This window comes from Mus caroli, unplaced genomic scaffold (assembly GCF_978045245.1).
Source record: "Mus caroli unplaced genomic scaffold, Mus_caroli_1 scaffold_8, whole genome shotgun sequence".
NCBI classification, from domain to species: domain Eukaryota; kingdom Metazoa; phylum Chordata; class Mammalia; order Rodentia; family Muridae; genus Mus; species Mus caroli.
Window position 1 is genome coordinate 83281375 of NW_028227263.1, and position 23176 is coordinate 83304550.

Sequence of the window (23176 nt, forward strand, 5' to 3'; positions counted from 1 at the left end):
TTTTGCTGCTTACAGGAAACCAATCTCAGGGAAAAAGACAGACACTACCTCAGAGTGAAAGGCTGGAAAACAATTTTCCAAGCAAATGGTCTGAAGAAACAAGCTGGAGTAGCCATTCTAATATGGAATAAAATTGACTTCCAACCCAAAGTTATTAAAAAGACAAGGAGAGGCACTTCATAGTCATCAAAGGTAAAATCCTCCAAGAAGGACTCTCAATTATGAATATGTATGCTCCAAATGCAAGGGCAGCCACATTCATTAAAGAAACTTTAGTAAAGCTCAAAGCACACATTGTACCTCACATAATAATAGTGGGAGACTTCAACACACCACTTTCATCAATAGACAGATCACACCACTTTCATCAATAGACAGATCGTGGAAACAGAAACTACACAGGGACACAGTGAATCTAACAGAAGTTATGAAACAAATGGCCTTAACAGATATCTACAGAACATTTTATCCTAAAACAAAAGGATATACCTTCTTCTCAGCACCTCATGGTACCTTCTCCAAAATTGACCATATAATTTGTCACAAAACAGGCCTCAACAGATACAAAAATATTGAAATTTTTCCATGCATCCTATCAGATCACCATGGACTAAGGCTTATCTTCAATAACAACATAAATAATGGAAAGCCAACTTTCATGTGGAAACTGAACACTCTTCTCAATAATACCTTGGTCAAGGAAGGAATAAACAAAGAAATTAAAGACTTTTTAGAGTTTAATGCATTTCTAAGAGGGAAACTCATAGCTCTGAGTGCCTCCAAAAAGAAACTAGAGAGAGCACACACTAGCAGCTTGACAACACACCTAAAAGCTCTAGAAAAAAAGGAAGCAAATTCACCCAAGAGGAGTAGAGGGCAGGAAATAATCAAACTCAGGGGCGAAATCAACCAAGTGGAAACAAGAACTAGAATCAACCAAATGAGGAGCTGGTTCTTTGAGAAAAACAACAAGATAGATAAACTCTTAACCAGACTTACTAGAGGGCACAGGGACAGCATCCTAATTAACAAAATCAGAAATGAAAAGGGAGACATAACAACAGATCCTGAAGAAATCCAAAACACCATCAGATCCTTCTACAAAAGGCTATACTCAACAAAACTGGAAAACCTGGATGAAATGGAAAAATTTCTAGACAGATACCAGGTAGCAAAGTTAAATCAGGATCAAGTTAACAATCTAAACAGTCCCATATCCCCTAAGAAATAGAAGCAGTCATTAATAGTCTCCCAACCAAAAAAAGCCCAGGACCAGATGGGTTTAGTGCAGAGTTCTATCAGACCTTCAAAGAAGATCTAATTCCAGTTCTGTACAACTATTCCACAAAATAGAAGTAGAAGGTACTCTACCCAACTCATTCTATGAAGCCACAATTACTCTGATAACTAAACCACAGAAAGATCCAACAAAGATAGAGAACTTCAGACCAATTTCTCTTATGAATATCGATGCAAAAATACTCAATAAAATTCTCGCTAACCGAATCTAAGAACACATTAAACAATCATCCATCCTGACCAAGTAGGTTTTATTCCAGGGATGCAGGGATGGTTTAATAAACGGAAATCCATCAACGTAATACATTATATAAACAAACTCAAAGAGAAAAAGTACATGATCATCTCCTTAGATGCGGAGAAAGCATTTGACAAAATCCAACACCCATTCAAGATAAAAGTCCTGGAAAGATCAGGAATTCAAGGCCCATACCTAAACATGATAAAAGCAATCTACAGCAAAGTAAATGGTGAGAAGCTAGAAGCAATCCCACTAAAATCAGGGACTAGACAAGGCTGCCCACTTTCTCCCTACCTCTTCAACATAGTACTTGAAGTCCTAGCCAGAGCAATTCGACAACAAAAGGAGATCAAGGGGATACAAATTGGAAAGAAAGAAGTCAAAATATCACTTTTTGCAGATGATATGATAGTATATATAAGTGACCCTAAAAATTCCATCGGAGAACTTCTAAACCTGATAAACAGCTTCAGTGAAGTAGCTGGATATAAAATTAACTCAAACAAGACAATGGCTTTTCTCTACACAAAGAATAAACAGGCTGAGAAAGAAATTAGGGAAACAACACCCTTCTCAAGTCACAAATAATATAAAATACCTTGGCGTGACTCTAACTAAGGAAGTGAAAGATCTGTATGATAAGAACTTCAAGTCTCTGAAGAAAGAAATTATAGAAGATCTCAGAAGATGGAAAGATCTCCCATGCTCATGGATTGGCAGGATCAACATTGTAAAAATGGCTACTTGCCAAAAGCAATCTACAGATTCAATGCAATCCCCATCAAAATTCCAAATCAATTCTTCAATGAATTAGAAAGAGCAATCTGCAAATTCATCTGGAATAACAAAAAACCTAGGATAGCAAAAACTCTTCTCAAGGATACAAGAACCTCTAGAGGAATCACCATGCCTGACCTAAAGCTTTACTACAGAGCAATTGTAATAAAAACTGCATGGTACTGGTATAGCCACAGACAAGTAGAGCAATGGAGTAGAATTGAAGACCCAGACATGAACCTACACACCTATGGTCACTTGATCTTTGACAAGGGAGCTAAAACCATCCAGTGGAAAAAAGACAGCATTTTCAACAAATGGTGCTGTCACAATTGGTGGTTATCATGTAGAAGAATGCTAATTGATCCATTCCTATCTCCTTGTACTAAGGTCAAATCTAAGTGGATCAAAGAACTCCACATAAAACCAGAGACACTGAAACTTATAGAGCAGAAAGTGGGGAAAAGCCTCAAAGATATGGGCATAGGGGAAAAATTCCTGAATAGAACAGCAATGGCTTGTGCTGTAAGATCGAGAATTGACAAATGGGACCTCATAAAACTGCAAAGTTTCTGCAAGGCAAAAGAGACCATCAATAAGACAAAAAGGCCACCAACAGATTGGGAAAGGATCTTTACCTATCCTAAATCAGATAGGGGACTAATATCCAATATATATAAAAAACTCAAGAAGGTGGACTCCAGAAAATCAAATAACCCCATTAAAAATGGGGCTCAGATCTAAACAAAGAATTCTCATCTGAGGAATACCGAATGGCTGAGAAGCACCTGAAAAAATGTTCAGCATCATTAATCATCATGGAAATGCAAATCAAAACAACCCTGAGATTCCATCTCACACCAGTCAGAATGGCTAAGATCAAAAATTCAGGTGACAGCAGATGCTGGCGAGGATGTGGAGAAAGAGGAACACTCCTCCATTGTTGGTGGGATTGCAAGCTTGTACAACCACTCTGGAAATCAGTCTGGCGGTTCCTCAGAAAATTGGACATAGTACTACTGGAGGATCCACCAATACCTCTCCTGGGTATATATCCAGAAGCTGTCCCTACCTGTAAGAAGCACACATGCTCCACTATGTTCATAGCAGCCTTATTTATAATAGCTAGAAGCTGGAAAGAACCCAGATGCCCCTCAACAGTGGAATGGATACAGAAAATGTGGTACATTTACACAATGGAGTACTACTTAGCTATTAAAAAAATGAATTTATGAAATTCCTAGAGAAATGGTTGGACCTGGAGGGCATCATCCTGAGTGAGGTAACCCAATCACAAAAGAACTCAAATGATATGTACTCACTGATAAGTGGATATTAGCCCAGAAACTTAGAATACCCAATATACAAGATCCAATTTACGAAACACATGAAACTCAAGAAGAATGAAGACCAAAGTGTGGACACTTTGCCCATTCTTAGAATTGGAAACAAAACACCCATGGAAGGAGTTACAGAGACAAAGTTTGTAGCAGAGACAAGATGATGGACCATCTAGAGACTGCCATATTCAGGGATCCATCCCATAATCAGCCTCCAAATGCTGACGCCATTGCATACACTAGCAAGATTTTTCTGAAAGGACCCAGATATAGCTGTCTCTTGTGAGACTATACAGGGGCCTAGCAAACACAGAAGTGGATGCTCACAGTCAGCTATTGGATGGATCACAGGGCCCCCCAATGGAGGAGCTAGAGAAAGTACCCAAGGAGCTAAAGGAATCTGCAACCCTATAGGTGGAATAACAATATGAACTAACCAGTACCCCGAAGCTCTTGACTCTAGCTGCATATGTATCAAAAGATGGCCTAGTCGGCCATCACTGGAAAGAGAGGGCCATTGGACTTGCAGACTTTATATGCCCCAGTACCGGGGAATGCCAGGGCCAAAAAGTGGGAGTGGGTGGGTAGGTGAGTGTGGGGGAGGGTATGGGGGACTTTTGGGATAGCATTGGAAATGTAAATGAGGAAATTACCTAATAAAAATATTAAAAAAAGAAAAAGAAAAATGAGCTCATGTCCAGAAGAGAATGGGAGTTATTCATAGAAAGAATGAAAGTGTGTCATTTATGACAGTGTAGATGATCCTAAGGAACCTATGTAAGATAAGGCAGGCAAAACCCACAGATGTGGCTCAAGGCAGAAACAAAACAAAGTGATCAAGTGGAAAGCTAGAGTGGAAAGGAGGGAGCAAGGAGCGGGAGGGAGAGAGGACCTGGGGTTGGGAGTGCGTACAAACTGAACCTGCCTGGGGAATATATCCTAATGTCTCTTAGCTCACAGTGAGCACAGTTCACAATTGACTGTTGTTTTCAAAGTTGCCAGAAGAAAACATTTTGAATGTCTTCAGGAGAAAGCGATAAACGTGTAGGATGACAGATGTGTAGCCGCTCCATGGTTATTAGACATTGCTCTTATATCCTGAAACTTCATGTCACCCTATGAATACGTGTAACTATTGTGTGTCAAACACAGACAGAAGACTCAAGGCTGGTCAACCTGCAGCCCTTTCACACTGTGCTGGGGGACCTGCTAGAGCCCACACGGCCTGCCTTTTGTCTGATGCGTTCCCGTCTGAGGCACTGAAAATTGTAGCACCAGGTGCTCTCAGGGAAACTGAGGAAGCACCCGAGGAAGGCACGCACACATAAAATAGTAAACAAGGTACTTACATTACAGGAATCAGGCTGAATGGACGGAGCTTATAAATGAGCCCAGCAAAAGTATTCAGAGAAATGCGGAGAATATTGGGATGTGAGGTACTAATGATATCCTAAGAAGTAATCTGGAACAAAAGGGCAAGCATTGACTCACAAAGAACACACAGGACAAAGAAGGAGGTTAGAGTACCAGGGTGAGCCTGTCTCTCAGAAGATGCAAAGAGCTTCCAGAAGACAACCTAGGAAGGCCATAAAGGATTCAAGGAAATCAATGTGACCTGGGGAGTTCTGTTCCACTAACACAACTGTAGCAGGTCGTGTAAACCTTTTCAGGTACTAAAGGCTGAAGGGGTTTCTGAGAAAGTAAGATTTAAAGGGAAACATTCTTTTAAATGAATGTAGCCACATGGCTCTTAATGGACAGATGCCTTCTGAGAAATATGTCTCTCTGTGACTCCAGGAAGTGGCCTCACACAGACCTGGGTGACGCAGCCCAGGCTTTCAATGTGGCCTCTTTATGTCACCAAGAGGCAAGGTAAGTGCGGAGGCGGCAGCCAGTATAACCCGGAAGACTCTCACAGGAAAGCATTTGGTCAGCAAGATAACAATAAATAGCATAGTATAGGAAATATATAGATGCATATTTATGATACTCGCGCTGACATCATTTATTACCGGTGCTGTAATATACTAGGTGACATGCTGTACTGTCACATAACTAATAGTCCAGACCTGTTCCCACAAGCATCAGCCAAACCTTGAGTGATGTCTTATGGCATTGTGAAGCGGTCAGACTCTTTTGGCTTTGTTATGATCTTATGCGGTTGTAGCTATGGTTGGCCACTGCCAAAATGTTTAGAGCACATGACTTAAATAAATACAGGCAGCAGAAAAGAGTGTAAATGAGGGGGCGTGGTGGAAGGAGGGGTTAGGAGCATGTGACACACACAGTTCTCAGGGTGAGATAATGTGCTTATAATATTTTAGAAAGTGAACATAAACATAGACATGAATGATAAAAGGACAGTGGGAATTAGCAGATGACTAAAAGTTGAACATATAACCTTTGAATGTTAGAAAAAAAGAACCCTAATCAGTCAGAGAAGAAAAAATTATATAAGAAGCTTGACAAATAAAGTATGCAACATAAAGTACTTTTAAATAGTTATAGTGTATACTATACATAGTAGAGGTATAGATATGAGATAATTAAAGTAAACTAAATGGACTTAAATCTCTGCTTGAGAAAAATATTGTTTGGATGATAAAATAAAATCTCATGGAAAATTGCCTTCAAGAATCATACTTGGAATTGGGGTTGTAATTCTAGTATACATGAGGCTCAAGCAATATATACCTCCCACTGTGTTCAATGCTGAGAAGAATTAATAATAAATATAAAGAATAATATCTGGAGGGATGAGCCCCTTAATTTAGGTTATCCAAAACTAAGTGGTCAGCCTTGATATCATGCACATATGAACAATACTAAACATACTCAGTCAGTTTTGTTTATATATTTGTGTGTGTGTGTGTGTGTGCACGTACGTGCATGCATGTATACAACAATAATAAAAAGAGGCCATGAATTTAAGGGAAATGAGAAGAGAAATGAGAGGAGTTAGATGGAGAAGGGAAGTGATATATTTTTATTTTAATGAAAAACAGCAAATAACAAGAAATAGCAAGTACTCTTAGATGATGTGATTCCTCTGTGACAATAACAATGTATCTATCTGGATGCTTGGAAGACAGGTTAGCACAGAACAACCTACTTTCTCCAGTGTCTAGCCTTAGCAGCATCTGAATATGTGGATAGCAACAGCATTGGATGCAAGTATGCCAACTTGAAACACTAGGAGCCCATTCAATTACAATTAGAATTGCAATAAGGCTCACATACAAGCATAGCTCATAAAAGTAGTGAGTACGCTTGGGAAGGCAGGGGGTTTGCATTAGAGAGTAACGTACATGAAACAGACAGACTCCAGGTGAACAGCTAGACAGCTGCACGCTACACACACAGGGTCCACAAACAGATCTTGCAGTGGCCAAGACTTTAAAATATGGTCCAGTTGGCATTTAGTCCAGAGGGGAAAGGTGACCTGACCAATATCCGGGAAAGTAGCACTCTATCCAGAAGACGGCATCATAGAGACTTTGCTATTGTTTATAAGGGATTTCAAACTGATGGAAACACTTGAGGACTACATTGACAAATAGCAATAAGGTTTATCGACTATGTATTTTATTTCCAAATCCAGAGACAAGCACATAGGCTGGGGCATTAATTATGTTAACACCTCTGTATGGCAAACTCTTCTGAATAGAAAGCCATAAGCCAAATGATACAGTGGGAGATACACATGGATAGAAATCCTGTGCTTTCCTCTTACAGAGGAACTACAAGTTGATAAGGATGCCGATAGATAGAAAAAGGAACGACACAAGGAAACAGGCATGTAGCAGAGGAGAAGGCCACCTAGCAAGCACACCACAATGTTAAAGTTAAAACAAGATTCCAGGCTCCACTCTTCAAAATATGCAACCAGGCAAAGCCAGAGCCACACACAGAGCTGGCAGAAGCTGAGCGAAAAACTGGGTTTGCATGCAGTGAGCAAACACTTGATCAGGAAGACATTTATGGGAAAACAGAGCAAGCTCACTTCATGGTTCCAGCCTGCAGGGAGGGAAGTAGCAGCCTGAGATTTACAAGACTAAGCATTTCTTTAAAGATTTTTTTTTTATCATGTATGAGTGCTTTGCCTGCATGTATGTATGTGTACCTGGTGCCCTATGAGGTCATAATAGTGCATCAGATCCTCTGGAGTTAGAGTTGTCAGCTGCCAGGTGGGTTCTGGACATTGAACTCAGGTCCTTCTGGAAGAGCAGCAAGTGGTCTTATCCACTGAGCCACCTCACAATATTTATTATGTGTGTATGTGTGTGGGGACAGTCAAAGACAAACAAATGGCAAAAAGAAAAATCCCAGAACCAGGATGGTCATTTACACATAAGGTCTAAATATGTGATATAACAAAAGGTAGCAACTGAGAGAATGTACTAACTCTCACTGCCCAGGAAAGTAGGCGACTTGTAAACTACAAGTCTCCTTGGCTCTTGCTTGTTTGTATCTTGAACAAGCTCAGCAGCAGAAGAGAGTAGACTTGGCTGATTAACGATTATTAAGACAACAAGCACTGGGAGATGAGACAAAAACCTTTTGAGTTTCCTCTTATAATCACTGTTACAAGTGTATCTTGGTCTGATGATGTGAAAGAACAATTGAGAAGAAGAAACTCATGGAAGAATCAATCTACTACTGAATGACTTGGAGACCAAGCTGGAGAAGATGCCTGTCATGAAAAGCAGGAATGAATCTCCTCTAAAGGCTCCAGTCACACTCCTGCTTTCTGGAGATGGAAGCCACAGATGTTGCATTTTAGCCCTACTGTGAGGAGCAAGGCATTGAGGGGTCAGTTTGCCTCAGCTTGTTGATATTGACCACTCTGTTCTCCATACTGGCAAGCCCCTTGTCTGGTACCTTGGGCAATATCGTCCTGCCTCTGCAGGCAAGGCCGCTCCACCTTGTGCCCAGGCTGGGGCAATTCTCGCTCGGCCTGCTTGGCACACCTCCCTTCATTGAACACATGTGGCAGGTTGGCTGTGTGCACCTGTCGCAGTTGCTCATAGTCGCTTAGTGCAGCTGTCAGGTCCCAGTTTTTACCTGTGGATAAGAAACAACAGGAGATTATAACAGGAATTGAGGAATCCTAGATTTGCTGGAGAAAATGTGCCAGTCAGCATGTTAATGAGCAGTATCTGAAAGTAGAGTGTATACACACACACACACACACACACACACACACACACACACACCCCTGTAAACATTATGTCTCTAATGACCACCAAAGTGTACTGCTTAGTGAGAGGTGTACCAGAGGAGAAAATGCAGGCCATACAGCACTGGTTTCGGATACTTCAAAAGGAAGTGGGAAGTTTTACAGGTCAGGTTTGAGAAACAGCATGGCTGAACTTCTGAGTTGTTGCATACAATGCCACATGCTGACTTTGGGGACCTCTGCTCTGGAATGAAAATGGTCACCCTTCCAAGGTCTATGTCAAGGTACTAAAAGGGTAGAAACTTAAGACATTAGGTCATTAGAGGTGAGTCCCCACACCGAATTCTGGTAGCTTTATGAGAAGAGAATACTTGCACACATGCACACACATAAATACACAAGCAAAGATGCACACATTCACAAACATATGTGTATAGACACACACACTCACAAACACACATGTATTGACACACACAGATACACACACACATGTACAGATATATACATACTCACACAAGTATAGACACTCACAGATAAATGTTCAAATATACACATACTCATGGCACACATATATACACACACAGTCACACACATTTCTGCCATGACATGATGAAGCCTGGAACACCCCTTGCAGGAGCATACCCAAGCTGGTGGAACTTATAGCTTCTAAAATTAGAGGAGGGGAGGGAGGAGAATCAGAGGCATAGAGCATTGAGACATACCATAGGAAATGAACTTAACCATCTAAAGAAAAGAGAGAGAACAAAAGCAGAAATAAAAGTAACTACTAGTCAGTGGATGCAAGTTTTCTAAATACCTGAAAGAATTTTTGAGATAAAAAGCTAAGAAAACATAGTGATTGACATTTAAAGTACTCATTTTAAAGTAGAATGCATGATACAACCAATCTTATCTCACACAGCACCGTGGGAGTAGGCTTAACACATCATTTAAGGAAATGGAATGAATATTTGTTGTATGTAAGTGATATACATGGTGGTGCAGGCCTGACATCCCAGCTACCTGGCAGGCTGAGGCAGGAGGATTACACTTTCAAGGCCTGCCTGGGGTAAAAAGGGAGCTGAAGGTGAGTCTGGGTGACTCACTGAGACTGTATCAAAATAGAAAGTGTGTGTGTGTGTGTGTGTGTGAGAGAGAGAGAGAGAGAGAGAGAGAGAGAGAGAGAGAGAGAGAGAGAGAGCTGTGGATGCAGCTCAGGTATAAGGCTGGGGGAACATGCCCAAATCCTTAGGTTTAATATGTGGTACCACCAAAAAAATTTCACATCTAATGCAAAGCTATTTTTAAAGGCCACTACATGATGGACACCAGCCAAGGCAATACCAATGTAATCCTGCCCTTGTAACAATACAGAATTCAGGCATAAACCATTAAACAAGACTAAGAAAGTAACATGGCTAGGCTTAAGAGCTCGATTTACAACAGAGGTGGTTCACTGTTTTTCATTTTCTGTATGTGTGATGTGTGGCACACAGGAGGTTCTGCCTCCTGGAAAGGAGAGGCTGTCCCTCGCCTCTGTGACCTCCATGGCACATCCTACCTCCACTGGGCTGTTACACTGCCTTTGCACTGCCTTCCTTAGGCATGCTAGGACACCCACAGCCCAGGATGGCTTCTACCTTGGAGCCTGCTGACACTGAGACTAGCCCATCCCAACCATGCTTGTCTGCCCTGTCCCCTTTCTCATAGAAATCTTGTTCCCATGCCTCTCATCCCTCCATTTCCTGACTAACCTGGTACTTCCATGTGCTGGGCCTCCTGATTCACGAACAGACTTCCTACACCACGAGTCTGTGTTTGCACAATCAATTAAAGCAAATTCTAGGCATAGATGAAAACTCAAGATATAAACAGCTACATATGGAATTTAAAAATTAAAAGGTGGGAATTACCGCAAGGCTCTGAAATAAACACATGGGCATAAATGATTCCAGAGAGTACTGTAAGTGGGGCAGATCTGTAGTCTGGGCATGGAACCTACAGCCTCATGCAGACCTAGCAGATGTTCTACACGCCAGTTCCATGGGGCAGATTCTAATGTCAGCAAACAAACTGAGAATCAGTCAGCCTGGGCTCTTGTTTTAGACCTGATGAGCAGCCACACGGCAAACTTGGTGATACTCTGGAATGCTCCCCTCGACCCCCTCACAACTGAAAAGCTCTGTCTCAGGAATGGCATCTCATTTCTGCTCATCACCTCAGACTGAACTCCACCTTGAGGCTGTGTGGGATACCTTCCTCCATCCTCACAGGGATGGAAAGCAGGTTACCACCCATAGACACTGTTTCATGATTAATAAACTGGATATAAATGAACAAGCTTGAATAAGTAGCCTTCATTTGTAATGACAAAGCTGTTAGAAAACATAAAGGAATAGAATATTACAATTGTATTAATAAGATATGTTTATAATTTATAAGTTTTAACCCAAAGATAAAATACAGAGGACTATCCTTAAATGTAGGATACATATCCATCAATCTACCTCACCAGGCTACATAGTATTTCTAAAGGGCACACTAGGGAGTTTACATTCATTATGTTCTTTGTCTGAAAGATTAAGTATTATAATTTCTTCCTAAGTTAGCTTATACATTTACTATGACTCCCAAACCATAAGTAGAAGCCTGTGACTAGCAGCATTACACTCACACAGAATGAGGTAAGGTTAATGAATTAACTTGTCTGTTTGCAGCACTGGGGATGAAACCCAGGACCTTGTACATGCTTGGCAATCATTCTGCTACTAAGCTAGGAACCCTGGTAGTAAAGCTGATCTTTATCTGGAGAAGTGGGCCAGAACAACCAGGTTTGAAAAGAGAAGTCGCCCCAAAATCTCAAATGAATTGGAATGCCAGGACAAATGCCTTCCCGGGAGTTCCCCCAGAACTCCCAGGGACTAAGCCATCAACATCCAGCTGCATATGTAGCAGAGGATTGTGCCATGCATCAATGGGAGGAGAGGTCCTTGGTCCTATGAAGACTCTGTAGGCAACTCATATCATACATTAAAGGCTTATTTGCAAAATAAGTCAGTTAAAAAACAAAAAAAAAACAAACAAAAAACACGGAAAAAAGTGCAGGCACAGTGTCTGCAGAGTGTGAAGGCATTCAGAGTGCTGGCTGAACTGTGTAGTTATCAAATAGAGACATAAAGAGCCAACTGAACAAAAACTCAGGTGACAGCAGATGCTGGCAAGGATGTGAAGATAGACATACCTCCATTGCTGGTGGGATTGCAAGCTGGTACAACCACTCTGGAAATCAGTTTTGTGGTTCCTCAGAAAATTGGACATAGTCCTACCTGAAGACCAAGCTATATCACTCCTGGGCATATACCCAAAAGATGCTCCAACATGTAATAAGGACACATGCTCCATTATGTTCATAGCAGCCTTATTTATAATAGCCAGAAACTTGAAAAACCCCAGATGTCCTTCAACAGAGGAATGGATACAGAAAATGTGGTATATTTACACAATGGAGTACTACTCAGTTATTAAAATGATGAATTAATGAAATTCTTAGACAAATGGATAGAACTAGAAAATATCATCCTGAGTGAGGTAACCCATCACAAGAGAACACACATGGTATGCACTCACTGATAAGTGGATATTAGCCAACTTCTGTATTAGTTAGGGTTTTACTGCTGTGAACAGACACCATGACCAAGGCAAGTCTTATAAAAAACAACATTTAATTGGGGCTGCCTTACAGGTTCAGAGGTTCAGTCCATTATCTTCAAGGTGGGAGAATGGCAGTATCCAGGCAGGCATGGTGCAGGCAGAGCTGAGAGTTGTATGTCTTCATCCAAAGGCTTCTAGTGGAAGGACATTATACCACTGACTGTCTGAGCTGATTCCCAGTAGGTTGTAGGACAGCTGGCTCCATCCATTTGGAAATGAAATGACCATGTTGATATTCTGCTTAGTAATTGTAATAGGGAACTTTAAAATCTAAAACCACCGCATAATATCCCACTGCTAACCCTGTTCTGGACACACAACGTATCCTGGTGTCTGCTTTCCGATCCTCTATGAATTGCTCTTTTGTCACTCTGCTGACACAGCAGTAGTCCTGTCCACATTCCATGTGTCCAGCCTCTGTTTACCCTCTGGCTGGCCTTTTCTTCCCCCACTACCCTCCTCCAAGCACCTCTTGTGTCATGTTGCTGTTCCAGCCCTCCTTTACTTCTGGACACTGTCATTTCTCAGTGCCAGATCAGGACCTTGGTCTGATGAAACATTTGTGATTATTCTCTCCTTCTGACTGGAGAGTATCCAGGCATAAGAGGAGGGCTGCTGTGTGCTGACTTTCCCCGACTCCTAATACTTTGGATGCCAAGATGGTGGGCTATGGAGTTGTGGCAACCTTTTTGCAAGCAAACATGAGTTCGTCAAAAAAAGTCCAACAGCTAAGAACATCTAGAAATAAACAAACAAATGAGGGCCTGAATGAACCGACCATCTCTCATCTCTGTTATCTTGGCACGTTGGTGCACACCTGTAATCCCAGACATGAGGCTGTGGCAAGAGGATAATGAATATGAGGTTCAGCCTGGGCTTCATACTGTATTTCATGCTAGCCTCAGCTATACTGTGAATCTGGCACAAAAGTAAAGCAAGGTCATGATTTCTATGTGTATGCACGCATGTCTGTGTAAAGATAAATTATTAATTATAAATACATAACTCCATATATATACAGGTATACAATTGTGTATATTATATATTATATACATATATATGTATATATATATGTGTGTGTGTATATATGTATATATATACAAACACAATTATACACAATCAACTTTTATATACTCTTGATACTTGTGTCCAATATATTCCTAAATACTAAGGGGAAAAGTCAGAACAGATAATTCCAATGGGACCTAAGTGCCATGTAGGGTCACAGGGTCCATTGGGATACCTAAGAGGGGATGGTAGCTAAGATTGTGAGGGTGATCCAAGAAGCCAACAGTCTCTTGGTGAAGAGCCAGGACAGGAGCTTACAGAGGACTAACCTAGCAGCTAAGTCACCCAGCAGGCTGAGGCTATACAGGTGCAGGTCACAAGGAATGGGTGCTGGGAGGTGAGGGGAGAGATGTGGTCAGGCTGATGGCAGAAGCTGTAGGTGGGAGGATGAGGCTCTGGGAGAAGAGCAACAAAGGCATTCTAGATAAAAGTGTTATTTGGTAAATGTGGTTTGAATAGCTATGGCCCCCATAGACTCATGTATTTGAATGCTTGGCCCATAGGGAGTGGCACTATTAGGAGGTATGGCTTTGTTAGAGGATGGGTGTCACTTTGGAGGCACCCATGATTTGAAGTCTCTTATATTCAGCTGATACAGTCTCAAGTGATACAGTCCGTGGATCAAGATGTAGAATTGTTGGCTCCTCCAGCACCGTGTCTGCCTGCACACAGTCATGCTTCCTGCCATGACAATAATGGACTGAACTTCTGAGTCTGTTAAGCCAGCCCCAGTTAAATGCCTTCTTTCATAAGAGTTGCTGTGGTTATGTTGCAATCAAGTCTAAACTAAGACACTAAGCCTTTCAGTTTAGAAAGATAATGTTCATTTAAGAAAAATGACCCTGGTGAAACAGCAGAGGCTGTGGCAGAGAAACACCAGAGCTGCAGGGAGCTTAGGAGCTGACTGAAGCAAAACAGGACAGACTGTGATGGCATCACCAGTGAGAGTGGAGATGAAGGCTCTGGCTATAAGGATGGACTCTGAAGGAGAAAAAAGGGAAGAGACATGTTCAGGGAAGGATATGCAGATTCCAAGCTAGGTGCATTACATGGCTTCAGTTCATCCTAATACGACTCTAGGAGGGATTCCATTTTCCTACTCATTTTTGTCTTTCAAAGTAGACAGACAAAGAAGGCACAAGGAAGAGGAGGGAGAATAGGGACTGGACAGTGGGCTGGTGTGGTGGGAGGAAGCCACTGGCTTGAGTTTTTTTTTTTAACATCCATTTCTTCAAACGAGTTCACTTAGAATTTGAATGAAAGTCTCAGTTTAGCTTGCACACATAGTGTGAACAGCTTAAACACCCATCAAGCTAGAACAAGGTTGTGGTATTCAACAGCCAGCCTGCAGTGACAGAGAGCAGTGTTTCCTACATGAGAGCCGGCTGAGTGGTGAGTTGCAGGCATTCAGTGAGATGTCCCATGAATTACACCCTGTCAGTGGTGGAGCAGCCCTGCCTGAACTCCCTCTGTGACACTGGGGAATGTGTCTCTCTTGTTTTGTACTTTTGGCAACACTTGGAGGAACTAGTTGAGGTAAAAATGTAAGGGACATTATACATTTTATGATTTTAAAAGTGAAAACCCACACGGGCTGGAAATGGTTTCTTTGGCTCCTCGGAAGTCTAGCTGGAATTAGAAGAAAAAAGGTAGACATATCCTCCTGGGAGTTGGCCACAGGAACCAAGGGAGCAAGCAAGATGGCATGGCTGCACTCTCACTGTGAGTAAACAATTCTAGATTTGTCTGCAGTTGCTTGTCTTGTGGTTGTCATCACTGTAGTGACAGGAGTCCTGTAACCAGCATCAATGACCCAGGCTCTGCCAGCCTCCAGGAACACTCAACACTATTCAGTTCTTTCTGTCTTCTTTTTCTTCTTGGCACTGGGATATCAAAATACCTCTTATGAAACTTGTAAAGCATTTATTGACACATATTAATTGTGTGTATTGGTGGAGCCACTGTGATCTTTCCATACACACAGCATGCTCTGATTAGACATGACCTGCCTTTTCCACTTTCCTTCACTCAGACCCTTCCTGACTTCTAGGAGTCCCTGTTGTACACGTTCCAGCCTTCCTGTTTGAGAGGGAACATGCGACACTTGCTTTTCTGTCTGGCCTTTCTCACTTACCCTAATGTCTCTCAGTTCCACGCACATCCTGCACATGACAGGTTTCACTCTACACTGCAGCTGCGTAGTTCCTCCCTGTGTCCTTGCCTCACTTTGCTGACCCTGTTGCATAGGCAGGCTCCTGGGCTGATGGTGAATCCTCTGAGTCTATCTGCTAGTCCTTTGACTTCACCTCTTTTATCCTTCATGGCTCTTTTCCTCTTCTTGTGAAAGGCTTTTTAGTTCCGAGATACAACTCCCCACTTGCCCTAAGCTACTCAAGAATGTCATCTCGGTGCTGACATCCCTGGAGACTGGCCTTTCCACAAACCTTTTTTATTTTTATTTTTTCTTCTCCCTGTGCTGGGGATCTATTCCTGGGCTTCACAGTTCCCTGAAAGTTCTCTGTGACAGCTAGTCATCCAGGCTTCCTGGACAAATTCTTGACTTTCACACCCTATTCCTTACCCAGTGGCTTAACTTAGCTTCTCAAGCCATGACAGGAGTTTCGTCCACACGCTGGCTGTGCTGGGATCCCACTTTGTCACAGTAAAGCAAGTACCTTTTAGAGAAGGTGGCATCTCTGATTTCTCCCTTTCCTCCCATCTGGTGGACCCTGCTGTCTGCTCTCCATGGACGCCAACTAGCCTTGTAGCCAAGTCTCACTCTGTTTCTCTCCTCTGAGGTCCCAGAAATGGAAACTTCTGACTATTTCTCTAGTAACTGCAGAGTCTTCTGCATTGCCCCCAGCCTCTTACAGTGTACACTGGGGTGTCAGCCTCTCCTTTTCTCTTTCTCTGGCCATCCAGAGAGAGCTTCCTACCATGGGGCCTTAATACTGGCTGACCCTTCAGCTTGGAATATCCATCCCTGCTTCCTCTAGTTTCTGGTGGACTCTCCTGAGATAAATCATCCCCCCCAACCTTTTTTAAAAATATTTAGATGTCACACACCCTGGCATCCAGCAGCATCAAGAAATGCCTGCACACATGACACCCTGAAGGAACTCTATGGAAACCTGCTTGGAAACTCGGTTCATGTAGAAAAAAGACATAAGGTACATGTTTATCCAAAGCAGAGTGAATCAGAAAGCATACACTCATGCGCTTAAACAGTAGACTGCTCTGCAGCAAGGACAAGGCAGTTACATTTCATACAACACAGATGGGTCCCAGGAACACCCTGTCGCCGGGGAGAAGAGTGATCCTAGGGGGTCCTATGATCTTAGCTTTCATTTCTGAAGTTCAAACCTGTAATTCTAAACAACACACAGCTACAGATGCAGGTGTGTGTGATCAAGCACTGAAGGGAAGCAAGGGAAGAAGGAGAAAATGCAGGGGGCCTGGCTCCCTGTGCTGGTGTGGTGGCTAGGAAGAGACACAATGGGGCTCCAGTGTTTATGACTAAGCCTTCGAAACTGCGGTACGCGGGGTGAAGGTGAAGCTTGGTGCAGCATCTGCCTGGGAAGTGCAAAACCCTGGGTTCAATACTCATCTCTATAGACAACAGCACCAGCAAAACTCCAACCGACAAAACGAAAGCCAAACCTGTAATACTGAAATAATGAATTTCGTTACATATAACTTGGTGCCATCTTAGTAGTTTTATTTATTCTTCTCTCATACTGTACATCTCTACCATGTCTACTGCAACCTTCTCATCTCCACTCCTCCCAGTTTCCCTACCCCTGCCATCCCTTCTCCCCCAGATCCACTCCTCCTCCATTCTCTTTTAGAAGAGAGCTGGCCTCCGAGAGACATGAACTGAACACAGCATAACAAGATCCAATAAGAGTAGGTCCAGCCCCTCATATTATGGCTGGATGAGTGAGGCAGCCCAGTATGAAGAAGAGGGTTGCAAGAGTAGAAATAAGAATCAAAGACACCCCACTCCCTCTGTTAGGAGTCCCACAGAAACCCCAAACTAAACAACCACAATATATAGCAGAAGACTTAGCAGCCACCTATGTATTCAATAAAAATAATGAACTAGGGTCAGTTGAGCTGTGGCAATCAGTGGAGCTCACATCCCTTGTCATTAACTTGCTAACCAAAGGTCAATTCCTTCTACCCGTGGCAGCCAATCCCAGGAGTCCAGGCTGGGAGTGGTTCTGCTCCACACTGTCATCTAGGAATCCATGCATGCATACACACAGTTTTTGTGTGCCATCTTCAAAATGTACCAGCCCACTTGGCCAGGAAGGAAAGAACCCAAGGGCATAGTTTCTCCTGTAGGTCACTGAGATCTTTCCTCTGCTGTGTCTGCCCGTACAGGCTGCCAAGGCTGGGCTGGAATGTTTGTGCTTTTCTCCCTACCATTCCACTGACACATGATGTTCAAAGATCCTGAGGAATGAGTACTAGGGGCTTGGGCAGGGAGAAGAAGGGTGGCTCTTGGTAAACAGCCCGTTGTTGACATCTAAACTCCCAGAAGATGTGGGCTTAATCAGAATGTCATCAACCTAGGTAATGACTTGAATATAGGATACTCAATACCAATTCCTGGGTGTGTGCACATATCGAATGCATGTATACAACACATGTATGTACATATGCACACATACATTGATACACTGTATGTGTAGTCTGTACATGAAAACTGAGATGAGAGATACCAGAATTTCCTTGCAATTCTCTCTAAAGCCCACGGCGATGAGTGACCTTCATTTTCTCATTTTATTCTTCAACAGACTCACACTGATGTTAAGAAAATCCACATGGCTTAAGTTCATGTGTCTGGTAGACATGATTTGTTTGTCTGGATAACAGCTGGCTCCTTTTCATTATTTATGTTTTCTTGCTATGTGGCCCAGGTAGGCCTTAAACTGCAATCCTTCTGCCTCAGCCTCCCAAGCATTGGGATTACTGGTTCTGTGCGACCATGCCCAGTTTGACTTTAACTTTAATGAGTATGTTCACAACTCCAAATGAAAATAAATTGTGGGTTCGATCATTTTATATTGCTTATTAAATAATTTTGATATAAAAAGTTTCAATTTGGTTATATATCTTAAAGAAATAAAAGGAAAGCAGGTTAAAATTATATAGATTGTAGATGCTAACTCTGTTGACACAGTTCCACAAATTAAATTGTTTTATTATTTTTTCTTTCTTTTTTCAATTTTTTTATTAAATATTTTCTTCATTTACATTTCAAATACTATCCAGAAAGTCCCCTATACCCTCCCACATCCTGCTTCCCTACCCACCCACTCCCACTTCTTGGCCCTGGCGTTCCCCTGTACTGGGGCATATAAAGTTTGCAAGACCAAGAGGCCTCTATTCCCAATGATGGCTGACTAGGCCATCTTTGAAATTGCTTTATTATTATATGAATGTATATGTGCTTATGTACTTACATATTGAGATCGTATACCTAAGATCCCCACCTAAGCTTATAAACATAGCATGATTTTCAATTCTTCTCTACATTTAGAGCACAATTAGTCTCAGTGACTGTGCAATTGCAGGGAGAAACACTTTCATAGAAGCCTAAAAAACAGCTAAACGGAACAGCCAAAAGCTACAGGCAAGGACCTAAACAAGGATATTCTGCTTGGTGGCCCTGGGTCACTTAGCAGTACAGGAAGACACTTCTGGGTGTTGATGACATAAAAATGAATGAAGACTACTGGGCACTTTGTAATCAGCTAATAATTGGCTGAGCATGCAGGGGACAGCTGTGGTGACCAATGATGGCTGAGAGGTGTGTGTGAAAGGACAAGGAGTCTGCATAGGGGTTACACACCTATCATTTGTGAGTAATGGAATGGATTCTTCTCAAAGGAGAAGGAGAAAGGCAGTGAAGAGCACAGCATATACAAGGGACCGATGATTTGCAAAGCTTCTTCAGGGAATTGCACAGAAGTGACAGCACTGGAGAGACTGGGGCTGCACAGGGAAATAAAGACATGACCACAAGGTGGCAGTAGAACACACAGCTTTCCTGGAGATGCTCAGTCAAGCATTCTCTGGAAAGATGCCCACAGTAGGAGTGGGTGCAAGCACAGCAGGGGCCTGAGGGAGAGGGAGGAGGCACACATCTCCCAGAAGAGACAGACTGCAAAAGGATCCCAGGGGCTGTGACAGCTCATTTGCCATGTAGACCTGACTCTGCCACCAGGTGCCAGACAAAGCCTCAACTGTGACTCTGGGTACATCTCTGACTCTGGGTGAAGATATCTCTTGACAAGATGAACATATGAATCTATAGGCTGGGTGAAGTCTTCCAAGGGTGGTTGGGCCGCATCCAATTGTCACCTGAATGGAACAGAAATGCTTACCAGGGATATAGCTCTGCTGGCAGGGGAGAGCCTGCTGTCACCATTAATCCTCCTGTCCTACAGTCTCCTTACTGCAAATCATGGGCCCCTTCAGTCCCCACAACTGCATGTGCTACTACCTTGATTCCCTGTGATAGGTACATCACATTCCCTCCTCTCTCCTCCTTTTTCTATGTACATATATGTCAATGTACAGGAACTATGTAGACACAGACACACAAGCAGAGGCTCCAGGTCAGAGAGTTTGGAGTCAAGCCACACAAAGCTGATAAGTGTTTTATCAGTTCCTGGGGAGAGGTTAGCAGGCTAGGTAAAAGGTTCTAGATAAGTTCTCAACCTGTGGGTTAGGACAGGGGTTGCACATCAAATATCTTTTTTCCACCCTCTGTGGATATTTTTTCTTTTTTTGTTTTTTTATTGGATATTTTCTTTATTTACATTTCAAATGTTATCCCTTTCCCAGTTCCCCCCTCCCAGAAACATCCTATCACATCCTCCCTCCCCCTGCTTCTATGAGGGTGTTCCTCCACCCACCCACTCCTGCCTCCCCGCCCTTGATTCACCTACACTGGGGCATCTATCGAGTCTTCATAGGACCAAGGTCCTATCCTCCCATTGAAGCATGACAAGGCCATCCTCTGCTACATATGCAGCTGGAGCCATGGGACTTTCCATGTGTATTCCTTGGTTGGTGGCGTAGTCTCTGGGAGCTCTAGGGTGTCTGGTTGGTTGATATTGTTGTTCCTCCTATGGGGTTGCAACCCACTTCAGTCCTTTCTCTAACTCCTCTATTGGGAACCCTGTGCTCAGTCCAATGAGCTGTGAGCATCCACCTCTGTATTTATAAGGCTCTGGCAGGGACTCTCAGGAGACAGCTATATCAGGCTCCTTTCAGCATGCACTTCTTGGCATCCACAATAGTGTCTAGGTTTGGTAACTGTATATGGGCTGAATCCCCAGGTGGGACAGTCTCTGGGTGGCCTTTCCTTCAGTCTCTGCTCAACACTTTATCTCCATATTTGCTCCTGTGAGTACTTTGTTCTCCTTCTAAGAAGGACCAAAGCACCCACCCTGTGGTCTTCCTCATTCCTGAGCTTTGTGTGGTCTGTGAATTGTATCTTGGATATTCTGAGCTTTTAGGCTAATATCCACTTATCAGTGAGTGCATACCATTTGTGTTTTTTGACTGGGTTATCTCACTCAGGCTAGGTAAAAGGCTCTAGATAAGTTCTCAACGTGTGGGTTAGGACAGGGGTTGTACATCAAATATCTTTTTTTTTTTAAAGTTGACTTTTTCTTTCATATATTACATCCTAACCACAGTTCTTCCTCCCTCCTCTCCTCTCAGTCCCTCTTCCCCAGTGCCTCTCCTTCCTCCCTCCTCTCCTCAGTCCCTCCTCCCTAGGGCCTCTCTTTCCCAGATCAAGTCCATCATTTCCCTTTAGAAAAGAGCAGACCTCCTAGGGATATCCACCAAACTAGGGGTTGCCATAACTAGGGGTGGTGGGGAAGGACTCCATTTTCTTTAAGAAGCTGGCCTCTGAGAGTTTGACCATGCTCCAGTGAGTATACAGGCAACACGATTGGACTAATTTTTATTTTTTTCCTTTCTTTCTTTCTTTTTTTTTTTTTTCCTGAGGGTCATCACAAGGGTGCGGGGGCCGGGGGGGGGGCGGACATGGGAGGACTGTGAAGTGAGTGTGATCAGGGTGTGTTATGTGAAATTATCAAATAATCAATAAAGATATTATATTGGGGAAAAAGACTAGGCACATACCCTCATACCAAGGCTAGATGAGACAACTGAGTAGGGAGAAAAGGATCCCAGAAGCAGGCACAAGAGTCAGAGATACCTCTACTCCCACTGTTAGGAGTCTCACAAAAGTACCAGGCTGCACAACCATAGCATGTATGCAGAGGACCTAGGGCAGCTCCATGCAGGCGGCCTGTCAGGCACCTTGCTTATCAGATATTTTTACTACAATTCATAACAGTAGCAAAATACTACAATTCATAACAGTAGCAAAATTTATAGTTTTGAAGTAGCAATAAAATAATTTTATGGTTGGGGGTTACCATGACACAAGGAATTATATTAAAGGGTTACAGCATTAGGAAGGTTGAGAAGCGCTGGCCTAGATGATAGTTACCTCTGCTTGTTTGGACTGTGCTTAAGATAACTGGAGATTTAGGGTTGGAGGAATAGATCAGCCTCAAATTCTTTTGCCCAGTATGTATAAGGCTTTTGATTCCAAGAACCAGAAAAGGAATCAGAGATGTGAAATTCTGAGTTTGGAGATTGCAGGTTTTTGTGCTAACACATTTCATACTCCAACAAAGAAATAACCAAGCAAGGGGTTATAGAGTCAACCTTTGGATCAGTTAAACCACACAAGGCCAGCAGGACCGAAATGATAGTCTCCCAGTTAGAGCTTTATAAAATACCTAATTTTATAAAGTCTCAGATGGGTTGAAAAAAATATTACTTGATTTCAAAGGCAAATGAGTGAGTTCAGGGAATGGCTCTCTCCTACTCCACCACACCCTTCTGCCGTTCACCCAGGTGTCCAGGCAACACTCTGCTACAACTGCTTCTGTGGAGGAGGGTGGGGGTGTGCGGGAATAGCATGCCGTGGAGTAGAAAGCTGTAATTAACCTGTGGTTCAATCTTCTCACTGAGCTGAATCAACCTCCTTTTAGCCAGCCTGCAGCTACACACTGAGCTCAGCGACAGCAAGCAGCATCAGTGTCGCTAACCCAACTGGCATAATTAGGATACTTAATACTGCTCAGAAGAGTGTGTGTGTGTGTGTGCGGGCACGCATGCACGTATGTATCCATGTCTGTGTGTGCTTCCTGGCTGGTGAGATAGGCAGTTTTTCTCTATGACATGCTTGTGTGACCAGGTATTGCTCCACCACAGGCTCAGAACAAAGGTACCTAAAAATGATTTCCCTGAACCTCCCTAACTGTCAGCCAAGAGAAACCTTTCCTCTTTCTAGATCACCTCATATCTTTGTGATAGTGATGGAGAGTTGACTAAGACAACTGAGCCTCCTGGCTTTTAATTTTAAACTGGTGCTTCACAAGTAAGCCCAACACCGATGCTTAAGAAGCTTAAGAGAATGAAGTCAGCTGTCAGCATGAATCTGGATCTACGTAACAG

General features: G+C 42.8%; 1 protein-coding gene across 3 annotated transcripts in view; it reads right to left on the reverse strand.

Annotated features, from left to right (window-relative positions):
* Otud7a (OTU deubiquitinase 7A) overlaps positions 1–23176 on the reverse strand; it is a 324086-nt gene that overhangs the window by 63268 nt on the left and 237642 nt on the right. For all 3 annotated transcript variants that reach the window (XM_029480173.2, XM_029480172.2, XM_029480170.2), the window contains one exon: positions 8539–8721. In XM_029480173.2, the coding sequence (XP_029336033.1) occupies positions 8539–8721 (183 nt within the window). The remainder of the gene's footprint in view (positions 1–8538; positions 8722–23176) is intronic.